Source organism: Triturus cristatus, chromosome 3_2 (genome assembly GCF_964204655.1).
Source record: "Triturus cristatus chromosome 3_2, aTriCri1.1, whole genome shotgun sequence".
In the NCBI taxonomy this organism is placed as follows: Eukaryota; Metazoa; Chordata; class Amphibia; order Caudata; family Salamandridae; genus Triturus; species Triturus cristatus.
Genome location: NC_140584.1, coordinates 643,396,319 through 643,421,580, shown reverse-complemented (window position 1 = coordinate 643,421,580; position 25,262 = coordinate 643,396,319). Strand labels below are relative to the sequence as shown.

Here is a 25,262-nt window from a genome sequence, read left to right as displayed (position 1 = left end):
TGGGGAGTCCATGAACACTACCTGGGGCTTAATATTGGGAGAAATGACAAAAGATTTGGGAGGAGCCTTCTTATATAAATTTGGAGCACAATTTTTTTTTTTTAAATGAAGGTTAAAGGTTTAAGATCAGCTTTAAGTCTTTGGCTGGAATTGAGACGGACTTTAAAGATTGGCTACTTCTCAGAATTTGCCCCAATTTGGGAATCCCCGGGGACGCTGGAATGTCTGGAAGATACCATAAGCTTGCCCTTAAAACAGGCGGGGATAACGAAATGGAGAGACTTGATAACAACAGGAGGATTGGTCCCATGGGAGGTTTTGAACATTAGGACAGGCAATAGGCTCTCTAGGTTCAAGTACTTGCAGCTTACTTCATGGGCTCTGAATGCAGTGGATGAAGTCGGCAGTAATTGGGATTTTGAGGCCTCGCTCCAGGATACCAGTCAGAAAGCTAAGGAAGTGGCAAAATGGTACGGTCAATTTTTGGAGGCAGAAGAAGAAAAAATGAAGGACCTCTCGGAGGTCTGTACAGATATATTGCAGGAAGGCAGCATACAATCTCTGTGGATAGACTCTGTGAAACTACTTTATGTCACAGTAACACCAGCCAACTTTAACCGCCATAACTTCTTTGTCATCCATAGGTTGTAGTGGACACCGCAAAGACTAGCCAAGTTTGTGCTACAGCCTGTTCCTAGTTATAAAAGATGCAACCACGCAAGGGCCAATGATGTCCATGTCTTTTATAAGACTGTAGAAGCCACCATAAGGGCCATTTTAGCAGAAAATATAGTTTTAACCAAAACATTGGTGCTCCTCGGGTGGATTATGTCTCCCAACAGGCTCGAAATTGTAAGCAACGGTGTTTACTATTTTACTTGTTACTCCTGGCCAGGCAAGAGATTTGTAAACACTGGTTATATCCCCACCCCCCCGAATTTAATCGCCTGGTTAAGTGTGGTTAAAAGGACATGTAATCTAGATACTAAGGGGATCCCACGAATGTCCGCAGAAATGTGGGAGGACTCTCTGAAGTGATCAGGATAGGGCTTGAGGATAAGCCTACAGGTGGCTCACAAATACTGATAACTGGTCCAATGATTACATCAAGCCATGGATTAGGTGGTGGGGGGGGTTTCAGCCCCTCCCCCTTTATAATAGACCAGTGTCGTGGAAGGTGCGAGTCCGAAACTGCTTCGACCACTTACGGATCGAGGGTGTCTACAACCGGCCCAGAGTGCAGTAACCATGGTGTAATGAGGACTACAAAAAAAAAGGAGCATAAAACCAGAATTAATAATGGGACTTTTTGCCGATCTGACAATTGTACTTCTTAAACCGTGTAGTATAGTTCTAGGAAGTCTGATCTGGAAGGGGTGTCTGTTAGGATGGAAATGCCACATGTGTGGTAAATTGGTATGTATCTTTGCCTTGAGCACCCGACTGCATATACAGCTGCTATCTGACTTTTTGCTTGGGACTAGCTTCACGCTAATCTAATATGCACGCAGAGGCTTAGGCCTGTCCCTTGTAATGCAGGGTCCAGAACCTGTTTTGTGACCTAAAGGGTGATTCGCATAAAGCTATTGTGTCTTCGTAATGTGAATTATGATTTTTTTGTGGGACTAGGCATTTTTGTTTGTGTTAGAGAGACTCCTGACCTCTCTAGTTAAGGTTCTGCTGTTATGAGACCCCCAGAGCCATGCACTGACTTTGTGCGTGTTGAGTACAGCAGTGAATGTGCAGCACATCTATGGTAAATGAACTCTGTGCTTTATGAGTGTGAGTACTGGGATGGGTGGGATTAATTTTTGATGCCCCTGGTGTAGAAAGCCGCAAGATGGAGGATGAAGACTGCTTCCTTGGACAGTGGAAGTGTATTGCTTTTATTTCTGTGGTTGGACGTTGGAGACCCAGACACTGGATGGATGAAGACAGGGCTTCAATTAGAAATTCAGTGATTGCCGTGTTAGCAAAGGCCAGCTGATAAATTCCTCCTGAGCACTGCCATTTGGTGGATGGTAGGGGTGAATGTTGGAATTCTTGTTTTGTTGTGAGAATGTTTCTAGGCAGGAAATTCCCTTTTGTCTTTCTTTGATTGTTGTTTCTTGAAGGTGGAAAAGCTGATGCATTTGCCCATGTTTTGCATACAACTGTTTGGAGCCAGCTCCATTGCTACCTACTCTGAAAGACATCACTTTGCACTAAGCTTGTGTCTGATGAAGAGACTTTTGAAAGAGATCCATCACAGACCAGTTCCGGAGCCTTAGACAGCAAATCCACATCCTCTAGGTGCAAAATGTATAGAAAAGTGGGATCAAACTGCATTACTTTGTTACAGTCCTAAGTTCTTCTTGAATAAGGAAAGAAGTGCTGTGCAGGGAACTTGAAGAGCTGCTATGTAACCAGAGCTGGTGTCTGTCTGCTACCGGTTTCCTAGAGGTGAGAAAGCTTCACCTAAATTCTGCTCTTTCTGCTGGAGGAGTTGAGGGTCCGCCTCAAGTGTCTAGGAAACTGTGAGCTGAGAGAAGGAAGAAATGTGCCTGGTCCTGCAGGAGGAGAGGCTGTCCAGGAGGAGGAGCCCAGTGTGTTGCTGGCGTGAGAAGCGAAGCCTGAAGCAGTCCTTGCTATAAATTGTCCCCTCGCCTCTCTGAGCAATTCCTGTGTGTATTGCACCAAGACTTTTACAAGGTCAAGTACCACTGTGTTGCACAGCAATTCACCGTGAGCCTTAAAGACTGGTATTGCTGCTACCGACGTCCGAAAGAGGAACCATGTAGGTGCCAAAGCAGAAAGCTCTCATTGCCCTCCTGGGTGAAACTGCTGAAGACACGACATGCCAAATGAGTCAGCCCTGATGCTGCAAGTGCTGAACCTGAATGCCTGACTCCACATGGTCATGGATGCTACCAATTGGATACAGCAGTGCCACTGCGCAGGCTTGCCAAACTGACTTTATTTAGTGGTCCTGTTCGAGCTCAAGGTCATAACTGTGCAACTAAAGCCACTGCCACATGGTTGGGTTTTCAGACAGCACCAGCCACGGGGTTACAACTACAACACCAACCAGTAGATGAAAGCGAGGTCTTACAAGAGACTTGAAGTCACTGAAGAATCCGTCGATTAGACTTGGACTTTGTTGCCAAAATGAACGCAAATTGATTTGCACAATTTCTAAGTGGGGGTACGTAAAGTAATCTGCATCTTTACCTAATCAATGTCTATGCCCACAGTATATTGAGGACTGTGCTCATGAGATATCTTCTATAGTGAAGAGAGAGAATACCAGTGATGGATGGTTCTCCTTACTGAGAATTGTAATTTACATCCATATAATTGCATCCCAATAGAACTGTGTAGTATTGAGTTCTACTGTGATATTAAAGCACTATCTTTTACCTAAATCAAATGTATTGGGCTGGACAACACATTATTTTGTCTAATGGTTGACTATTGAGTTCTGAGCTCTTGTTTCCTACGCTTTCTCACCGAGAAGCTCTACACTGCTCGCTCCCTTGAGAGTCAAGTGTATAAAGGATTGTGGTTGCTCCAGTTGGTAGAGGCATTACAGGAGGGATCACAGTACACCAGTGGCAAATGACCGCAACCACCACGGTCTGGGCCCAGTTGCCCCTGTCTGCCATGTGCATTCCCTCCCTCAAGTAGGGTCTGATCATCATGCACAATACGTGCACAATACGTTTCTTTCCTAAGTTCAGTTCCACAGCAATTTGTTTGGAATTAAAACTAGCTTATGTTCTTGCAATGTTTGTTGCCCTAGGATGATTGCAGATATGCATAATTGTGGTGGTTACAAGACGTGCGCTTCTGAAGCTTAACAATGCTCCTTAGCACATGATATCAAGGGGGAAAGGAGGCTCCAGCGGGGAGAGAGAAGGGAGGGTGGGGTGTGATTTGGCGGATATTGATGGCCCCCTTCGCTTTAGCAAGCGGTACTTATTGGAGTCTTCTATTAAGGTCGGGAACTTGCCCATGGATCAGGGGTACATAATGAGTTAATCCTGCAGGTGCGAGTATTAGGAACTTGGCTGTAGATTTTGGGATGTTGAATAGGGTTCCAGTGACAACCTTGAGAACTTTCTGAGTGGCCTGAAAGCACATTGCACAAAACTAGGGAGAAGGGCGTTACATCGGTGAAGTATCAAAGTCTGATGACGTGTTGGCTGTGAGGGAGGCAGAGTGTGGGCAGTTATTACAGATTCATTTGTGGTGGTAAAAGGCGAGGTGGCAATATATACCACGAATGAAGAGAGAGTGTGAGCCTGATGTTGAAGAGGATTTATTGTTTATGTGCTGGAGGGATCCCTTCCTGCACATAAACAATCCACAGTGGCGATTTGAAACTCCTATGTGTGATGCATTGTACAGCACACACAGAAGATGCAAATCTTCACTTTTTAAATGATTGATTGTGTGCAGGAAGGAACACCTTCCAGCACATAAACAGTCATTCATGGCTTTTTGCTGTTTGTAAGTTTTCTGCACGAGGCAGCACACATAGAAACAGCAAAAGCAAGGAGAAAAGGCATTTCTCCCCGTTTCGCCATGTTAAAATCAGGTTTTTCCTAGTCTTACTTTCGGCGCTGCCCTATATTTACGCCACCCTTGTAAATATGGGGCAGTGCCAAAATCAGTGAGCGTTGGGGCAGAATGCCAACTGCAACATCCATTGCCCTCCACTTTCACGCTAAAAATAGCATGGGGGCCTTATTTACAAGACGGCGATAAGCCCCGTTAAGTGGCTTAACGGTGCCTTGTAAATACGGCGAAGCCCTTATTGCCTCAGGAACGTTTTTAAAAGTGATGTTCTTGTGGCGATAGGTGCTTGTAAATATGCCCGTATGTTTTTTGACAGGTTTAGATTGACTGTGATTACTCTTCTGTTGCAAATGTGGAGCACAGTTTTAAGAAAGATGAGATTGATAAAGTTTTGCATGTGTTAGTGAATATGAAACCTTCTTAAAGCTTAGTGATTCTATTAAACAGATATGCTAGGAATGAATCAATGTTATGGTCATGTTATAAATGGTTCCACAGTATAAAATAATGCTGTTTAACAAATGCTCTTTATTTCTTAATAACTGTAGGCTGAGCGATCTGCATGGCAGCTAAACTGGAAGATGGACTACTATATACCTGGATACCGACAACGAACGGCGTCCAGGCCCAAATCAGGTGTGGTACAATCTCTCCTGACTAACCAGTTGTAAGTCTTGTGTGATGTGAAAGGGAAAGAGGACGAATGAGGAAAAAAGATAGTGGAGAGAAAGAATCCGACAAAAAAAAAGAACTTGTGATTTAAGTAAATCCATTTTTGTGCTCATAAGAAATGCTTTTGCTTTTATTGGTAGATGTGAAGGTTTTTGCAGCTGCTGTGTGCAATGTTCAGCTAACAATGGGTCTCCATCGCAATATATAGATTTCTTAAGCTTTAACAGAGAGAACGACGATTAAATAAAAGGCCATTATGACATTTTGCTATGGACTTATTTTGAAGGTGGAATTCAGATTCGGATTTCTCCTTCAGTTTTAATGAATTAATCATTCATGGCAATGATGTAATGGTTTCAAATTATGGAAAATAATTTAATGTGTATGTCAGCAACCTAAAATAGATGTTTTCCGATTAGTTTGGATATATAAGCAAGGCTGCAGTACCAATGACCATTGCTAGGGAGGACAGCTTGGACCTTAATAGGTAAGGAAACACAATTAGATGATCTAAATAGCATTATGTGTACCAAACTAATGTGTTATTCTTCAACATTGGCTTCCTGATCCAAAAAGTGTTGTCATATGCCTAAGATGCAATGTCTCATGCAAAATTTGCAAAGTATCTTAAAAAACTGATCATGTATGAAAGCAATTCCACTACGTGCTTATTGATGTGCCATTCTATTTTAAATAATGCAATCAAATAAGCAATCCATGCTATTAATAAGAATTTTGAAAGTAGTTAAACAGATAATTATTTGACAGGTCAGTCTTTTTCTGCCTGAATAAACACCATGTATAGACCAGCATATTACTAGCACTGTATATTTCATTCTTTTTAATACATTTAAAAAAAAAGAGCCTAAGTAATAATCTGGGGTATTGCAGACTTTCTCATCTATACAAGAATGCACCAAGGACACTGTAGGAAGCCAGCTCTTTTTATGGTATGCCCAAAAAGAGGTATACCGTGCAAAGAGTCCAGGTATTCCCTTATAAGTGGACAGGGGCTTGCTCTAGCAATCCCAAGGTGCTACTTTAGGGGGTAGTGTGGTCAAGCAGCTTTAAGCTGATCAGAAAGGAGTGTTAGACATCTATTGCACACCCGCAGCCAATGAATGACACATACAATTCATTGGGGAGATCCACACCAATTTATAAAAATAACACTTCTCTTCCTATAACTTTAGGCACCAAGATCATCAGAATCAGGTGAGCACTCTTTAAAATAGTTTGGAAGAAAACTGTTTTTTGATACTTTAAATCGTAATTGAAGCAGTTCACAGTAATGTTAACTTAGGAAGAAAACATACAGTACATACAGTCACTTAACAGCGACTTAGGGGACTCTTCCCCGGGTCTTAAGGTGAGAACGGGGCAAGGTCCCAGGCAACACCAACAGGTCATCTCGGGAACCACTGTTGCATCCGGGTGCAGAGGTGTGTTTTTCAACTTTAAATCATAATTGAAGCACTTCATGCTAATTTTAACCTCTGGAGGAAAAACATGTACTGCATTCGGGCACTCGGCAGCGACTTACAGGACCAATCTTCTGAACTTAAGATGAGTATGGGGCAAGGTCTAAGGCAGCACCAAAACTTCACTTTGGGCAGTACTGGGGCGGCTGGGTGCAGACGTGTCTTACAGTGTTGGGTGCCCAGTCACGTCAATGGAGATCAGTCTGTCGGAAAAGAGTCAGGCTCGGACTGGGGACCAGTCGGGTCGAACCAACAGTGGGGCTCAAATCTAGGCCTGGGTGGCTCTGCACTCTGTGTTCCATGAAGCACGTGGAGTTCCGAAAACTCCGCTCCGCAATGTCAAGTTGGCGAGTGAGGAAAATCCACCTCCAAGTGAGATTTCTCATCGTGGGCGGTCAGATTTCTCAACAGGGGCGTCGCAGATGGTCGTGATCGCTCGCATTGAGAAACCTTCCATTTGCTTTGAGAAAGCTGCTGCTTGGGTAGAAAATCTACGCATGGTGCCGTTGGCACTGATTTTACAGCGCGGGACAAACACCCGTCACTGAAAATCCATGCAAAAAGCATGACCAAACACACTCTGCCATTTGTGGAACTCTGCGTAGCTCTGCAGAGTATTTTGGTCACTTCGCAGAGTTCTGCATAGTGGAACTCTGCGAACTTCATCCAGGCCTACTCAATTCTTGTGATGCTCGGGGACGTGTGGACTCCATTGGTCCTCTTTCCTGAGGGTCAGAGGCGATGGGTGCAAAGATGTCTTTAAGCGTCGGATTTATGTCCCCAGGAACACTCGAGGTAGAAGGGGAAAGCCTATTGAGGCTGCATACGGCATCAGACATTCCACAGTATGCAAGTCCAAGGTGGGCTTTGTCTCTGGACATGGAAGAGCCACGTTGGCACTGTTGGTCCACCTTGGATCAGGCTTGGAAGTACAGGTGCAGTGTTGTTTTTTTGTGTTGTAATTCTTTATTAACGTTTCTTAGGGATGTACAGCTTGAGAAAAGAAAGGCAGCGTCAGCCACATAGAAACAATGGTCAGAGAGAAAATCGCAATAAGAACTCGGTGTCATGTGCGTCTCGTGTACAGGAGAGAATGTGTAATGGATAAAGGGGGGGAAGTGGAGGAGGGAGATGATAGGTGGGAGTGTATACCCATATTGTGGACAGCATTCGGGTGGGAGTATCTCAGGCGGTAGTCGTCAGCTGTCCGGGTGAGGGGGAAGGGAGTGAACCTGAAATGTGGGCGGGATAACAGTGAGACCTGACGGCTGTGGTATTGTTTAGGAGACTGAAGCTGAGGCGGCCCCCGGACGTAGGGAGGTATATGAATGAGATACATGCCAGTGTCCAAACATGAAAAGAGGGTGCATAGTTGGTAGAGGGTGTTCCAGATCCCTTTGTCTGGTTGCAGCATTGGGGGAGTGGGGTTACGCCAAGTTCAGGAGTGGTGTAAGCTTCAGGAGGGGGGGCAAGGGTGCTGTTGAGGGCAGGGGGATTGCAGTGCTGTAGGATATCATCTGCAGACTCTCTTGCCGGTGCATGAGTGAGGCTCTGGGGTCATTATCAAGTGGCCCTTGGGGCTAGTCGCCTGTGGGGCTGCGGTTCCAGGGCTGAGGGGGCTAAGGGAAGTGAAGAAGGGGCAAAGGGGTCCAGGGCAAAAAGGAAGAGGTCCGGTACAGGGTCATAAGAGAGATGAGATCATAGTGGGGAGCGCAGGGGGAGGGGGCATAAGGATAGAGGGAGGACGAAGGTGGGGGGCACAGGAGGACACAGAGGTGGAGGGAGGGGAGGCCTTAGCGATAGCAGTGGGAACAGGATAGTTGAAGATGGAGAGCGGGTGGGGAAAAGTATGTTGTACGTGAATAGTCTGTTCCATATACCCTTAGAAGAGGGGGGTGATGTTGTGTACCTTGGTAGGAGTGCAGGGGGGTGGAGTCGCCCCAGTGTGAGGGTTGACCTGTGTGTGACGTTGTTTAAGTGTCATCATCAGCCTTCGTGGCAGTTGCAGCGACCGGATTCTCTATAGTGGAGTTCCCCTCGTTACTATCCTCTGTGCGCAGGAAGGGTGCCCATACCTGTTGGAACAGGTCAGATTGGTCCTAGAGTTTGTAAATAACACGCTCGTGGGAGGCAGTGTGTATCATAGCCACTAGCCTGGCCTCCTGTGATGGGGGGTCGGCGACCTCCATTGCCACAGGATACAGATTTTAGCTGTGGCCAGTGCCGTATGAAAGAGACTGCGTTGTGGCTTTGAAACATCTGGAGCATTCTGCAGGTCATGCAGGAGAATGGCAATGGGGGTGAGTGCTAGGTGTAGGGGCATAGTGTTGCTCAGGACTTGGCCCACGTAGGACCAGAAGGGTTGCACCTATGGACATTCGCATATTATATTGGTCATGTCGCAGCTTGTGTTCGTGCATCTCCAGCAGTTTGCATGTGGTAGCAGGCCTGCTCTATGTTGTTTCAGTGGTGTCCAGTGCCAATTGTGCAGGGTCATAAATACACAAAATTTACATCTTGCCTCTCTGGTGCCTCTGTCCAGGGCTTCCAGGAGCTCTGCCCATTCGTCTTCCTCATAGGAAACCAATAGTGGGCTTGCCATCTGGTGCAGAGAGCTCGCAACAGGGGTTGTGAGAAAAGATGGGAAGTAAAGACCCCATAGAGTCCGGATATCACCCCTTTGTGTTTTCCTCACGTGTGAAGGTATGATAGCACTGGTGATGCCGGCAGGGACCAGGGGCGTGGGCCTAGGCATTTCCTCAGGCAGAGTTGTAGTTAGATGAATTTCCAAGACTGTAGCTTGGGGAAACCAAATCCCTCTCTTAGCTGTGCAAACATTTTAAGGTCACCGCAGTGAATGAGCTGGTCTAGGGTGTTTATGCCCACTGCCTTCCACAGGGGCCAAGACAGTGTCTGATCATTGATGCGTATGCCGCCATTTCCCCATAGGGGAGGCTTGCAGTGGTGTTTCGGGGTGTCTGATTTTTGCGGTCCAGAACACTCAGTCTTCTTTGGAGGTGCCTGCAGGATGCAGGAAAGCAGCTCCTCTGCTCCACGGGAGTCCTTGAGTCTTTATTGAAGGCAGGCTGTCTTCTCAGGCTTTGGAGGCACAACAGCTGCAGGGCGAGACATCTTTGAGGCAGTTTTGACTGGAAACAGCAGACAGGCCGGCAGGGCTGGTGTTAAGTCAGTTGCTCTTCTTCAGTCTTCTGCTTTTGCAGTGTCCTTCAGCTTCTTAGATCATCAGGATCTTAGGGCCCCATTGGCACCATTGGTCCACTTCAGCTCGGGCTATGCAGTTCAGGTATGGTAGTGCTTTGCGATGATGGGTTTTCGTAGTCTTGGAGACTCTAAGCTTAGTCTTTGCTACCTGCAAGATGCAGGGAGACAGCTCTTCTGTTCCACAGGAGTTCCTGAGTCTTTGGAGAAATTCTGGCAGTCCTACCAGGCTTTGGAGGATCAGCAGCTTGCAGGGCCATCAACTTTGGTGCAATTGTTGAGCATAGGCTTGCAGGGTTGGTGTCAAGTCAGTTTCTTCTTCTGCAGTTATTCCTTTCACAACTCTTTGGCCCTTATTCTTCTATTGGTCAGCAGGATCTGATTTCCAGGTGACATGGCTCCCAACAATGCTGAATGAAGGGCCATTAGGGGAGTGTAGGGTAGTAGCCAATGGGCTACTTACCCCCAGGGTCACTACGCTCCCTATATGATCACTTCCTGGGGTAAGTGGGCATAGCCCTGTCCCAAAGATCCTAAATTTGCGATCACCAAGAGGGTCACTTCTGAAAAGTTGCATCCTCTTCAGGTAGCCCAGTTCAGGGGTGGTGCTCTTCTGAGGGTGGACACGCCTGTCTTGCATGGCTAATTTTACCGCCTGCCCATGTGCCAAGGGCTCTGGACAAAGGGGGGTCAGTTTCCTCTCCTGTGAGAGAAGTCAGACTCACACACCGAAGGCGGTGGGCCTCTTTTAAGCTCCCTGACTTGGAATGCTAATATTCAGGTCATTCTCTGCACACAGGATACAAAGAACCCCCTGCTCGAGCAGATTTGGATTATGGCCCCCAAGGAGCAAAGAGGTCAGAAACCCGTCTCTGGTGGCAGGCTGGCGAAAACCAGTCAGTGAGCACACCAGTAAATGGTCAGTTTTAAAGCCTTCTGGCTGCATGTATTACTAAATCTGACACTGGCATCAGTGCAGGTTTATTAATACGAGATGTTTCATACCAAACATCCCTATTTTCAGTGAAGCCATCATGTAGCTGGGTAACTCGTTTTCACCAGTGTCCAGCACATGCTTTTAGAAGGCCTTACTGATCACCTGTACTGGCAGTAATGGAACTGACCAGTACGGGGGCATATCTGCTTATGCATTTGTGCCATCACATGTAGTATAGTGCACCCTGCCTTAGGGCGGTACGGCCTGCTGTAGGGTGGCTTACAGGCGCATGCAGTGTCGGCAGGCAGGGCACACAGGCTGTGGGCCATGTTGTGTTTTCACTTTTATCTGCACTTAGACACACATCCTGCAGTGGCAGTTTGCATGAGCTTGGTGAGGGGTCCCTTAGGGTGGAACAATTGCTGCTGCCACCCTTGGGGTCCTTCTTTAGTACCTCAGGCCCTAGGTACCGGGGGTACTATTTACTATGGACTTACAGAAGACACCAAAGGTATTGCAATTGGGGAAAACAATCGCACAGTTTTGGGTAATAGATCTGGCACTGAGGACCTGGTTAGCGACAACCCAGTGCACTTCCAGTCTAAATCAAATACCAGGCAAACAAGCATTTGCAATGCAATACGTATCACATTTGCGAGCGTTTAACCTATTGGCATTGTAAATGACAATGCCTTTTATTTATATGTTTTGATAATTAACACATAACAGGCATTGTCATGTACAATGCAAATAGCTTAAGCTCTTGTAAATGCGAGACCTATTCAAAGAAGCAGCCGCCATTGTCCCGGGCTGCGTAGAAAGTGAAAGCCTGCATGGTGCGCTGAATGTTGCAGGAAAGCATGACGTGCCTGCAGTAGGAGAAACTATTTAAAGAAAAAAGTGCCTACAGACTAAATAAGACATACCATGTAACAACCAAAGTAAAAGGGCCAGTCCTCATGGGAGGTTACGAATGAAGACAAGGCGGGACTAAGGAGGGACTAACAAGCCTATTAATGAATCAGAAGCCACCATTTATGAAGGACAAATATAGGTGGAGAGTAGGTGGAGCTTCTATTCCATACTCCAATACAGCATGGCTTACAGAGCAGCACATGCGCTGCACAGGCTCGACCTAATAAAAATGTCCCCCATTAGTGAAACAGCTAGTTAAAAAAAAATGGAAATATCGGGGAAAATAGCCCATTAGACCGTAAAATCGGCGCACACACTGATCCGTCAGGCTCGTCCACGGGGCACCGCCTGATGGTCCTGTAGGGCAGTGCAACCCTGCTAACGGATTAGAATTCTCAACACCTAACACAGGGCAATTAGAGGCCCTGCCAATGGCGAAATGCACATCATGCAAACACGTGCAACATTAACAGCATTTATGTGGTTCTAAAATCGAGTCTAATGCCTTGGTGTCGATGCGCTGAATGAGTTCTCCTCCATTCGGTGCAACAAATAAGTCCATATTTGGGCCCAGCAGGTGACACCACATCTGGCCTCCATTATCCGGTGATTGATAAGCAGGGGTTGCAGCGCACTTCCTACTTGGTACCGCGCCAGAGGCTGGAGCGCGAGAGGTGTTGGACTTTTCACTGGCAAGAGAAGAAAGACCTGGGCCACAGAACTGCAACCGTAGGTCATTTCTTTGTGAAATATAAACGGCGGAGGCAAGCGAATCTGTCTCCAATTAGCTCCCCCTGGCCCCCACTCTAAACATGATTATCTAGGGAAATCAGAATTTTTACACAAGGTGTTTTGGCTTTACACTTGTGTGTAACATGAAAGGAACAAAAGCCGTTTCACGAGCCAGAGAAAGTTAGTGCAGTTAAAGCAGACGGCAGGTTGGTCCGCAAGTGGACGTCGCCATCTTTGGGAATAGCAACTTTTACAGAGCTATGTTACATTGTAGTACTATGTAAATAAAGAGCGTGACAACAGGGATTGTTTTTGGTTCTTAAATAATATTATGTTGCTATTAGGAAACATTGTGTCGATCCCAGAAAACGGTCGTGGTTGTGGCAGGATTCCAACATCTAATCTGCATTTAGCATCTCTACTGCATGAAAAAACAAGAAAGAACCAAGATGAGGCAGAGACACCGTTTTAGTGTTGTACGGCGCACTGAAAGTTAAAAAAACGAGTGGTGCGCACACGCGCGCATGCCACAGCGAGACATCTGGTTTCAATTATCGCGCCCGTGCCTGGTCACGATAATTGAAACCACATGCTGGCGTTGCGGGTAACCGACACTAATAGGCCATGGGCGGAGCAATGCGCCAGCCTTTGGCCAATTGTGTGCTGTCTTTGTTAAAAAGACGCACGTAAAGGCCAATAGTGTGGGACAAAACGAAAAGCACACGCACAAGCATGTGCGATTCCTAGGTTAGTTTTGAAACCCCCTACAAGAAGTCTCTCTCTGCGCGAGCAATGCTGCGCACTGCAACGCTAGGCGGGAGACCTAAAAACGGGGCTGACCAGGTTAAAAAAGGGCACTTTCCTACAGAAACATTTTAACCTTCAGTGATGCAAAAGATTTATGTTTCGATGGTATGCAATGTAATATTAGGACAGTGGTAATTTTAGGTATGATGTCATAGGTTACACTATATGTGAAATTATCAGTGTTGATGTGAATTGTGGGCTATGTGTGAGATCATGAGTAGTACATTCAGAAAGTTATGGTTTATTAGCTTACCATAACTAACATATTTCAATCGTCTGTAGGTCTAGGATCACCCCTTAAGATAGTTTCAGCTGAGATTTTGTGTGGGATTTATTTTATAACTGAGTAATTACTGATCTAAGGACTCATATAGAAAGTGGTTTCGGTGTTTGCTAAGCTTGTGATTTGCACAAACAAAGGCTTTGTAACTACAAAACTGTAAGTCTTAATGTAACAAAGGCCCAGTGTGACTCAGAAAGGTCTCTCTGACTCGCAATGAGCACTTTGTGGTTCATTGTAATTTTGAAGGAGGGTTGTGAGAAGAGTGGTCCCCTCCTCCTCCTTAATCGCTATGCCATGTATCAGTAGTTTGGGACAGCAACTGTGCTCTCAATCCATTGTGTTAATACCATCACTCAAACGGGGGTGGTATCCATTTGCAAAGTGAAAGCTGTTCCTAAGGCATTAGGGAGCAGACAGCAGGGCGGGGCCTGCTGCATTCTCGCTCTAATGCCATTCTCAAGCAATTTAATTTTTTGATTTCTACCCCTGTCTCTTCAAGTGACAGGGATAGAGGCTATAATAAAGTAGACATTCAATGAATGCAAGAGTAATAATGAAGTCTACTGTATTTCGCTTCAATCCGTATAATACCAGCCCAGTGAGCAGGATTGCCAAATGTTATCCTACATCATGGCCAATATGTGTTCTGATGTATTAGTAAATCCATCTTAGTGCAAAATGAAGGCTGGGCCTCAGTGCTCAAAATGAAGGTTAGGCCTCAAAAGAGTTGGTGTGCAAAAACACAGACTACTCTGCGACCTAATCTTTTGTAGATAAAGCCGTTGGCGTCCTACCATAATGTTATTCAACACTGGTTTTTTAAGTGAATACCTTTGCTTTCACAGTGAAGGCACAATATATGATACAAATTGGTCACAGGACATGATGTTTGCCCACTTGTGCCCAATACCCAACCCCAGTACCACATGGATTTTCTTTTGGATATGTCTAGGTGTTTGTGGTGCATGGCATGTCAACTATGCTGTTCCGGCAGTCTCCTGACCACCAAGACCTGCTGGGTAGAGTATTTGGCTGTGCCCAGCAAGCAGTAGACAAATGGTATGACTATTAGCCATATCCAGCATCAGTGCTCCCTACTCAGGCTATTGGTAAATCCAGGATAATCTTGCCCAATTTCTGGGCCTGGTTTGAGGAGGACCTTAGTTGGGATCTTGGGCAACGTTTTTTCCTAATATTATTCAGAAATACTTCCCTAATGTACATTTTGAATGGACTTCCTCAACTTGTCCAATGCACATGCAATTTTTGAAGATAGATTGTTAATGGAAGTGTCTTGGTTTCTGAATTATTCTGAATTTTGGGCAAAATTTGTAAACAGTCCAAAAATGCTGCACACAATGCCAATATGTACTAGTATAGTACTTGGAACTGAGCTAGAGTCTTTGCATGATACAGAGATCAGGTTGTTTTTAAAGGTATGGCTGGGCTCACAGGGCAGGGCTACATTAATGCAAATTTTCCATCAGTTGCGTTGAATGAAATACTTTGCATATTGTTTGTTGACTTTTCCAGAACCTTTGGCTGAATTTATAATTAACAATAATAGTGAAAATGATATTTTTGTGTCACTGCTCTTTCACTGGAGCTCAGTCACACCCAGCCTTCCCTCATGGCTTCAGGGGCATTCTGCAGACTGCACTGCAGCCCATGAGCTTCATGCGACAACACAAACAAGCATTAGCAAAGCCATTAGTTCTGGCTTACCTTATGAGTTCTCATTAAAAGCTTTAAAAAACTTGCGGCAGTAATAAAACAAAAAACATTGGTTCTATGTATTCAGTGAATCTATGAGATAAAGAATTTATTTTGCGTTGATTATTCGGGTATTTATAGATGTAAAATAATCCCTAATGTGTTGCATTGCAAGCATTCCTTTGATGGTTAAAGGATACATCAAACATACAAATTTATGAGTTAAGACAGCTATGCTCCTCTGGGAGAGGAGCCAAAGTTCACCCTGTTCATATTTGAAGAACCAGAAACAAAAGATCAAGCTGATTTACACGCTGTCAAACCATACCTAAAAAGATGAAAGCACAGCAAAATGTTTAGCTCCCGGAAGCTAATTGACATCCACGTCAATTTTTTAAATTTTAAAGTATTCTGAAGTCCTTTTTCCCTAGATATTAATATATTTTATATATTTAAATAGAGCAGAAGTACTCATCTGAATTATTCCAATGTTGCAATGCACACATGCAAAAGTAGCTTCTTTGTATTTGAGAAATTTGACGGAGTTCCATTAATTAATTCTTACATTAGCCAGTCTGAAAGAAAGAAACAAAATGATTGTATATGGATGGGACGCCATTTTTGGAGTCTTTCCTAATAATGATAATAATAATAGCACTTGTAAAGCACATGGTTACACCAACTGGTGTGCCCCCCCCCCCCGCGCTAAGGCAAAACTCTACAGGGAAAGAGGACAGGGTAAAGGACCTATACCTGGAAAAGCCATGTTTTCAGTTTTTTTCGGAAGAGAACCTCCGAAGTTTCTGTGCGAAGAGAAAGAGGAAGAGCGTTCCAATTTTTGGCTGCTAAATAGCTGAATGAACGCTCCCCGTTCTAGCTTTTTGCACTTTAGGGAATTTGACCAGATAGGTCCTGGTTGATCCAAGATGGCATGTAATATTATACAGGGTAAGTAAGCCATGCAAATAACTCGGACCTTTGCCCTGTAGGCTACAGTGACTAATGCATAAAGCTTTAAATGGGACTCTTTTGGCAAAGGCAACCAGTGCAGGCCATTGAGAGCCTTCCCCGTAGAAGCTCGCCTGGAAAGCTTCAGAACTACGCGGGCTGCCGCGTTCTGGATACATTGTAGCCTATGAAGGCATTTTTTAGTTACTCCTGAGTAAAGAGTGTTTCCATGGTCCAATTGAGAGGCTACCAAGGCGTGGACCAGGGTTTTCCTAGCAGGGGGAAGAAGAGCTTCCAGAGTTGTTCGTAACATTGTCAGAATTGCAAAGCACTTCCCTGCCACCTTACGGGTCTGTGCCTCAAACAGATTGGAGTCAAACCACATTCCTAGGTTTTTAACCTGTTTTTTGGAGTAGGAGTAGGGCCCAGTATCTGTGGCCACCATGCCGATGACCAAATGGAGGGGGATTTCCCCACCACTAAAATCTCTGCTTTACTGCCATTCATTCTAAGGCATTTTAATCTTCTTGGTCAACCTGCTACAGATGTTATACTGTCAGAAAAAATAAAATATATATTGTTTATGTCAAACAGCACCAACGTTATTAGCAAATGATCATTTATGTTCCCCCTGAACTTCCAGTCTATCCACAGTTACCAAGGCAATGTGGTGTGAGAAGGAAGAGAAAAATCTAGAGAGAGATCAAGATATTGAGAGACTGAGACAGAGAATGTGATTTAGAAAACGTTTGCAATACTGGAGAAAAGGCTCTAGAACTAAACCGAGATAAAGCTTACAACTTATATAAGCAGAGAGAGGAAAAGGATGGCATCCTTAAGGTTGGATACAGAGGACTAGAAAGTAATGCACAGAAAAATATGGAGAAAGAGAGATGCGACTGGTTGAGATATATTTATATCAGTTGTTTTCAACTTTTCGACTTCTGTCAACCCCCACTTAATCAGTACTGGAATCTGGGGACTCTCACTGAATACTTATTTTAAACCGGAGACACTTACTGAGACATTATTTAACCCCAGTTACCCTGGCCTAAACAATTTAGATGATTGGAACTGCAAAACAATACACAAACTTATCGAATCAATCATTCATCAAACAATCAACAAATTATTAAAAACGTTTTAAATTCACAAACAGCTCAAAATATAAATTTTAATAGGAATGTTGAAGCTTTTATAAATTCAATTAAGGCCGGCCATCACCCATACTATATACTGTTTAATGCACTTGCACTGCTCTCACGAATCAATCTGAGGATATCAACTTTATTTTAATCCCCCAATTTCAAATTCCTTCACATTTACAAAACGTTTTAAAATTTTCAATTTAACTTTTTGCCTATTTACATATATACTTCTTGTTAATATGTGAATTTTTTCTTCAGTTTTTTAAGCAGTCACCTACCCCTTGATTAGGCCTTGCAGACCCCCACAGGTTCCTGGAGCACAGTTTAGGAACCGCTACTCTAGTTAAAGAGGCAATCAGAGAAAGAGATACAGAACAGGAAAGATTTTATATTGCAACAAAAAAAAGAAGCAGTTACAAGAGAGAGGGGGTGACTACCTATGGAAAAACAAGCAAGAAATAAACATTCCAGAAGTGACACAAAACTGAGAACCACTGGTAAAGGTTGGCAGAAATTACATGGCAATAGGTAAAGAGAAACACTGACCATGTTAGACACAGAACATCAAAGAAGTCGATAGAGGCAATGAGGCAGCTAGGAAAAGAGAGAAAAAAAGATGAGAGAGTTAAAGCTGGAGAAACCAAGGGGCATATTTACAACGAGGCGATAAAAAAATTATCGACGCTTTGGCGGCCGTTTTCGGCTGAAAAGCAGCGATAATTTTATCGCTATATTAGCAAGGTCACGCTAAAGCGTGAAACCTTGCTTTAGCGTGGGGATTTCTCATGCCCAGCTTTGCATCTCTAATGAGATGCAAAGTTGCCGTTCCTGACCTGACATGATAGGAGAAATGTCGCTAAGCGACATTTCTCCTATCATCAAGCCCCACGCTATGAAGCATAGCGTCAGGAAAAGTAGCGATAACACCTGTTATCGCTACTTTCCTAACACCTGCTTCAGGACGAACTTAGCGATGATATCCTATGGAAGGAGGATATCATGGCTAAGTTTGTGAGGCCCTATCAACAAGCTAACGTGAGATTATTGCTGGGTTTCCAGCGATAATCTCACGTTAGCCAGTTAGCGTGAGGATTTTTATCGCTATTGAGATAAGCGTTGCTAATAGCACGCTATCTCAGCGATAAAAATCCACGCTAGCCGGCGATAATTTTCCTAGCGCTAAGTGCGCTTTGCGATAATTATCGCCGGTTGTTGTTGATATGCCCCCAAGAGGCATGCAGAGAGTCAGAGTGATATAACAAAGCACAGAGAAAGGTAGAGGTGGAATACAGGGTAGCACATCAATTATAAAACAATATCTTTCTAAAATTGTTCTGTAATCAAATACCAGTGTTGGTGCCACTCAAGGTAACATAAGACACCCCACTACCAAGGCTGTTTCCATCAGTGACAACAGAGAGGCTATATGAAGAGGACCTCCGTGAAATCATTAACGAAAAAAACACTTGTAGCATCTTATTCTATATATTTGGATTGTACTTTTAAGTATGAGGTCACCACAATTGGAAATGGAATAATGTCATTAAATATTTTTTTTTTGCATAAATTTACTTGGACTACTTGCCTGTGAGCTGTCACATTGGTATTTTCACAAACTAGCTACACTATTTAACAATAGTGACACAAAAGCTTGAAGAGTGCCGAGGTAAATCTGTTTTGTTTAAGTCAGAGTGATAGATAAAGCGAGAAATACTGAGTTAAGCAGAGAAAAGATAAACAAAAAAGAGGTGGTAAAATAACCCAATAGGTATGAGGAGAGAAAAACAGTGAACGAGAGAAAGTGTGAGAGTAAGAGACATAAGAACAGATTTGAAGAAAGAAATGGCAACTGTGAGAGATGTAACATGGAATAAGAAACCTAAAGAGGAGCATAAAGATTCAGACTATCATCATCAGGATACTATTAGATTAAAAATCAATTATTATGAGGTGTGAGAGCATCTAATTGTACAATAAACAAATACAGGCCTTAGTTGGATTTGGTAGGACTTAAACTTTGTGTTGAGATTTTGTCCTCTACCAGCTGCAATGTCAGGTTATATACAACTAGCGGCTCATACAGTGAGGTGGAAAAACCATGCCATTATGCAACGACTTGCATGATGCACCTACATACTTACTTGCCGCGTGCACACAGGCCAAAAACTTCGGTTGGTGGGCCTGAGCGTCCGTGCAATTGTACCTTTATTTTACAAATCTATAATGTATTTTATTTATCTTTTTAGAGTACGTCCTACACAGCCAATGTATTACAACTGGAGAACTCCCTGTAAAGCCAAGAGTAGCAGTCAGATGTGTTTGGTCTAACACTCACAGCAAAAGGTTGTTTTCTCCTACTCTGTTGCGTTATTTGCTGAAATATGTCCATTGTATCGTTTAGTGAGGGTGAGAACGACAAGGAGGACATTTAGAGTTTGGTGGCGCAGGAGAACTTCCACAAATTGGCAGTTCTCCTACCAAGCTAAACCTACTATTCCCCTGCTTAGTTTAGAGTTGGAAAACCAGTGATTTTCTGCTGGCAGAGCTCGCCACCCCAACCCCGGTCATCCAACAAAGGAGACCGAATGCCACAGTTCAGCTGCCCTTAGTGCATCAGGAAGCTTACCCTATGTTCAGCAGTTCTGTCGGCATGTGACAGACACAGTATGCTTATCAGTATTAATATTATTTTTATTATAGACTTAAGACTCTTAGTGGATTGTTAACCCCCGAAGTAAGCCTTTGTTCACCCATACAACAAGACTTGCTTCTACCAGGGTTGAGAAACCTTGATGTTTCCGTCCTCGTTTGAGTGGAAATGTAGCCCTCAAGTCAAAATGTCTGCATCTGTGCCCATTGCTAAATGTGAGTCTATGCTGCTTCAATGTCGTCTATGATTAGAAAATATATTTTATTGATCTATTGAACATTACTCTCTTCTGCCACATTTTCATCTGCAGTGGCAAATACTGCAGCACAGGTACTACTGAAATACAGCACGCTCACCTTGCCTGGGGACGTCAATGTATTAATATGCCTTCCTGAAACTTATAATCTTTTGTATAATTTAGATGATTATCTATCTCCTGATTTATGGACCAGATAGATGAAGGTGAGCATATATTAGACTGGAGTTTATGTATGTCAGTATCACTTATAGTATTATTTCTTCTTTGGTTGCTTTACAGAGTGGTTCATTTGTTCTAATACTCCTTCCATAATGCCAGGAATCCCTTTAACCCCACTTTTAATGCCCAGGATCTTAATTCGAAACCCAACATGTCTGATTCTGCGATGGATCACTGATGCATTGCATTGCCTTGTGCGGTATAAACTATGTGTAGGTTCAAAAGTGATACAGACAGTGAAATAGTTATTTTTATAAGACAGTAAGTAGATTAATAGTTTTTAGTTCTCATGCTGTGCTAGATAAGACCACTTCAAACACCAAGGCCTCCTAGCATTATATTGTGTGGCACATCTAATCACTGGCAATTGTTCACACTAGCTAGGCACCTGGTGTGAGCTGTGATTTGAAGCTATACACTAACTCACACAAACAATTGCATAAAGAGCTTAAAACTACTGGCCCTCAACCTGCAGCTTATCTCAAAATCTTTTCTTTCAAAATCTGAATCTCAAATTACTAAAGCCCTATTCTTCCCATTAGCTCCCACTCATCCTACTATTCTCTGGCATTTAAAGGTTGCATTAATAACCAGCACTCTTTATCAGAGTGGTCTCAATTCTCAATTTAGCAAAAAATAAAGTCTATATTGTCTTGTTTAATTTTAACCAAGCCGTCATCTAATCTGAATATAATTAAAGATTGCTTACATTCATGCCAGTCTGGTTATGTTCTGAGTAGGGGTGGTAGGGAGGTCCAGAAACCTGTTGCAGCACCAATGAATGATTGTTTTATTCTCCTTTGCTCTCCAAAGACATTGCACAGACATGCCAGTTACCATGGGATACCCAGGGGCAGAGTCTTGTAAGTCGGACAGCACATTTTATTTCTAGTTCTTTTATTAAGTGTAGTAGGCCATGCACATAAATTGGGTGATCTTTAACCCAAGTTCAGCTCCCAAATAGTTCTGTGATTTAATCTTACTACCCTGAAAATGATGACCCACGGCCGTTTATCTGGCTCTAATGCTCTGATTACAATTACAGGCTGAATTACGATCCCCTCGCAAACAGACATTTGCGCAGTGATCATAATTATGAGTAATTTTGTGCCTTATTGCACCCCCAAACCTTTTGCAGAACCTGCTGCAAATTACTGTGGAAAACATGGGTAAAAATGCCAATAGAAGCGGTTATCAGTGAGGTAAGCACCTATTTTATCTATTACCACGTAATTCTCTATTTCTTGGTGGTCAGTCTAAAATATGAGGTATTTACCTTCTGCCTGGGTTATCCGAATTTACTGGGTGCGGTAAAGACTTCAACCCATTATGACCCATACATAATCAGGTCTGAGTATCTTAGATCACTTGCCTTGTACATTCTCTGAAGAAAGGCTTCCTAATTCTACAAAGTCTTTAAACTACTTCAAGTGATTTGTACAAAGCAAAACAACCTGTCTTTTATGTCCATTAATTGCTTGATGTTGAAGAATAAACCTGAATATCATCTATCTGCCTACCTGTCATCATTGTTCTGACAACAGCTCATTAACCCATTACCTAGATAATCTATCAAATTCTCCAAAGATCCTGCCCGATATATTGCAAAATGACCAAATAAAATTTGTTGTTAAAAAAAAAAATTCTCCAAAGATCTCCTAGCAGTAAGGTACCTTGTTCTGGCTTTCTGTAAAATTTAAAATAATGTTGCCAGTGTAAAGTTTTGATTTAAGGCCAAAATATTCTAAAACAGAACCAGGAATTTTGACATTGTTTCTGATGACCTATCCCAAAGCATCATTAGATAACTTTAGTAAAAATGGCGAAAATGGAGGCTTCTATTTCGTAAGACTATTCATAAGGTTTATGGGAGCAGCCCTTTAAACACCCATTACAGCTTAGAGATCAAGAGGCAAGAATATAACATCTAATCGTGGCTTACTTACGCTTCCTATAAAGCATTCATGACCACTATCTTTAGGACCACATGTTTTTTAGAGTGTTTGCAATTGCATTTACATATGTTTTGAATTCGAAATTCATTAATATTGTTTGCCTTTGCTACTATGATCGGCAAGATCTGGCTTCATTAAATGGTTTCAGAAGTCTTGTTCCATGTCTTAAATGTGAAGCGCCTTCTAGTCACCTGATTTCAGACATCTTATCCCCAAATTATTCTTTATTACTCAAGCTGGCGCAATTGCATAATTTCACATCACAATAATAATGCGTAATTGCTGAAATGACTCTGATTACTCCGGCATGATTAAAATTTTGCCCAGGACTACTTATCATCAGGAGATTATCATTCTGATAAAACACTTGTATAAGGGTACCCAGGATTCCATCTGGCCCAATTGCTTTCCCTTCTCTACGACTTCAAGTAGTGTGATCAAGTTCTTCCAGAAAAGGAGGTTTCTTGGTACAGCCCTCTAATCTTGCTTGCATATACTCAGGAGCTTCAAACCCTCCACATATATTCTCAACTATTTTTGTGATGAAAATAGTTCTACTTCCTAAAGGTTAGTTAGTAGAGGTTAGTTTTCAGCTAGAACTGTTTCGTCTTGTGAATTAACTCTGTCCATTGTCCTTGTGAATAAATGTTATCCTTGATCAGCCATACCAATAGATACCCACAATCTCTTCTACTTAAAACAATTTATTTCAAAAAACGTTAAATGTCTCACACATTTCTATGCATGTGTCCTATAGTATTTGTATCTTTTGTCATTTTTTTTTATCTCTTCTCTTTTGTTGCAACAAATAAGTTCCCTCTATATCCAAAGCCTTTTAGTTGAAACATTTTCTATATTTGGAATGATTGTTTTCAAATATTTCTACTATACACCTTGTACCTTCCTCCTCTTAGAACTATATCAAATAGTTAAGCCTTTCAGCTAAGCTTTAGCAGTTTCCTAGACCACAATAACATTTAGAATGGGTATTGTTGATCTTAAAGAATCGCCCCACCTATTCCACCAATGGTTGATCTTCTTTCGTGTGATTATACGGAAAGCCCATAACAAATGTATCATAGTTAGCTTAGATTTCTATCTTCGACTGATACAACCTTACAGTTAGGAAAAATGAAACCATGAGTTTGAATGTTCATGTAAATAAATAGTATATTATATTTCCTTTTGTTAGGAATTGTTTTTCGCCAAACATTACATATTTTTAATTCCAAGATTGGATAGTTTTTCTGAGTCCCTACAGATATTTCATAAGATCTGTACTAAGATCTGCAGTGGTTCAATAAAATAGAGAGTGTCAACAGAAACCCACTTATTAAGTACACTCTGAACACAACCACACCACTCCCTAGAGGAAATGTTACGGTGAAACTGACTGGCTTTAGCTGCTCATTTTCAATGAAAATCACAAAATTCCAGTTTTTTGGGTGGAGAAAAAAGTAATGACTTACAACTACATCCATAGTTAGTGGCATCATGCAAAATAATGTTTCACGTTACAGTATGAAATCTGCAATCTTTCTACAAAGTAATATTACGGCAAACCCTCAGAAATTAACAAATATGCGTCAACATTTTCACTCAAATTGAGGCAATTCACGGCATGCATTGCTGCTGCAAACCGTTTGCTGGACTAATTCTTGATTGCTCTCAAGTAATTTACGGGACACACCTTATTCAATAAAGATATCACAATTAGGTTACAATGACTTTGGATCTGAGTATGTCAGTTTACACTAAAGCCTTTGTAGTGAAGATCGTTATCTACATATGTACAATGCTAAGTTAGCATAACCGCGTTAAATGTTAGAAAGCCATCTTGCCGCTCTTGCTGCTTTTGCACACGACACTGTAGTCACATGTTATTAAATTGAGAAATGCTTACTCGACTTTGCTTCACATGAGAACTGTCTGTTGTTAACATCCCAAACAGAGAGCAGCGACCTTGGTCTGTACACAGTGTAAAGAAACAGTCTGGGTCGCTAGACGGTGCATGTTGTTGAGTTCAGGTTGATCGGCCCACTAGTTTAGCCATAACACGCACGCAGCTGCAAATACCTGAAAGTCGAGTGCTTTTAATATTGCAGTGTTACATGTTTTCATGACATTCGGAAGAAGAGTGTTCCTAGGAGCAGAGCCTAGCTGATCCTGCGATGTGAACTCTCTGAGCTGATCTTTATGGTATGGGGTTCCCCATTCAAGCCTAGAGACCTTTTATTAGTCTAATAATACTATTAGTGTGTTAGAGAAAGGAAGGTGGCTTAGATCCACTGTCATTTTAGTATGATTGCTCCTTTCATTTTCTATGGTATTGTAACTATGCTGATGGTTTTGATTTTAATCGTTTGTCTGCTTATGTTAGCCAAACTGCTGCATCTTAGGACACGAGGTTTATAAAATAAACTCTTTAAACTTTTACCGTGTCTCTGTTTATTCTGTTGTGGACTGATATGAGAATAATTACGAAAAGGTATTTCTGATTCCCACCATTCCTGAGAAATATACTAAGTCGCTTGTTCTGGGTTGTCTATACATTGGGACCGCCGAGCTAAACCTCGGATAACGAATGGGACACTGATGCTGGCCGGATAAGGGGTTCTGGGTTCTGAGGTGAGTTTTTGGTACACCGCAATTCACTGAGGGCGTGGGTTCCTGCACATAATTCTGCGCATAAGCAGAATCCCTGCAACATGGCGCACCTAACGTTTGGTCTATTGATTTGAGACGCCTTAGTAGTGCTTGTATT

General features: G+C 42.8%; 1 protein-coding gene across 2 annotated transcripts in view; it reads left to right on the top strand.

Annotated features, from left to right (window-relative positions):
• The window catches only part of LOC146857878 (uncharacterized), a 1,488,219-nt gene that overhangs the window by 1,266,812 nt on the left and 196,145 nt on the right, over nt 1-25,262 (top strand). For both annotated transcript variants that reach the window (XM_085648588.1, XM_085648587.1), the window contains exon 12: nt 5,109-5,196. In XM_085648588.1, the coding sequence (XP_085504714.1) occupies nt 5,109-5,196 (88 nt within the window). The remainder of the gene's footprint in view (nt 1-5,108; nt 5,197-25,262) is intronic.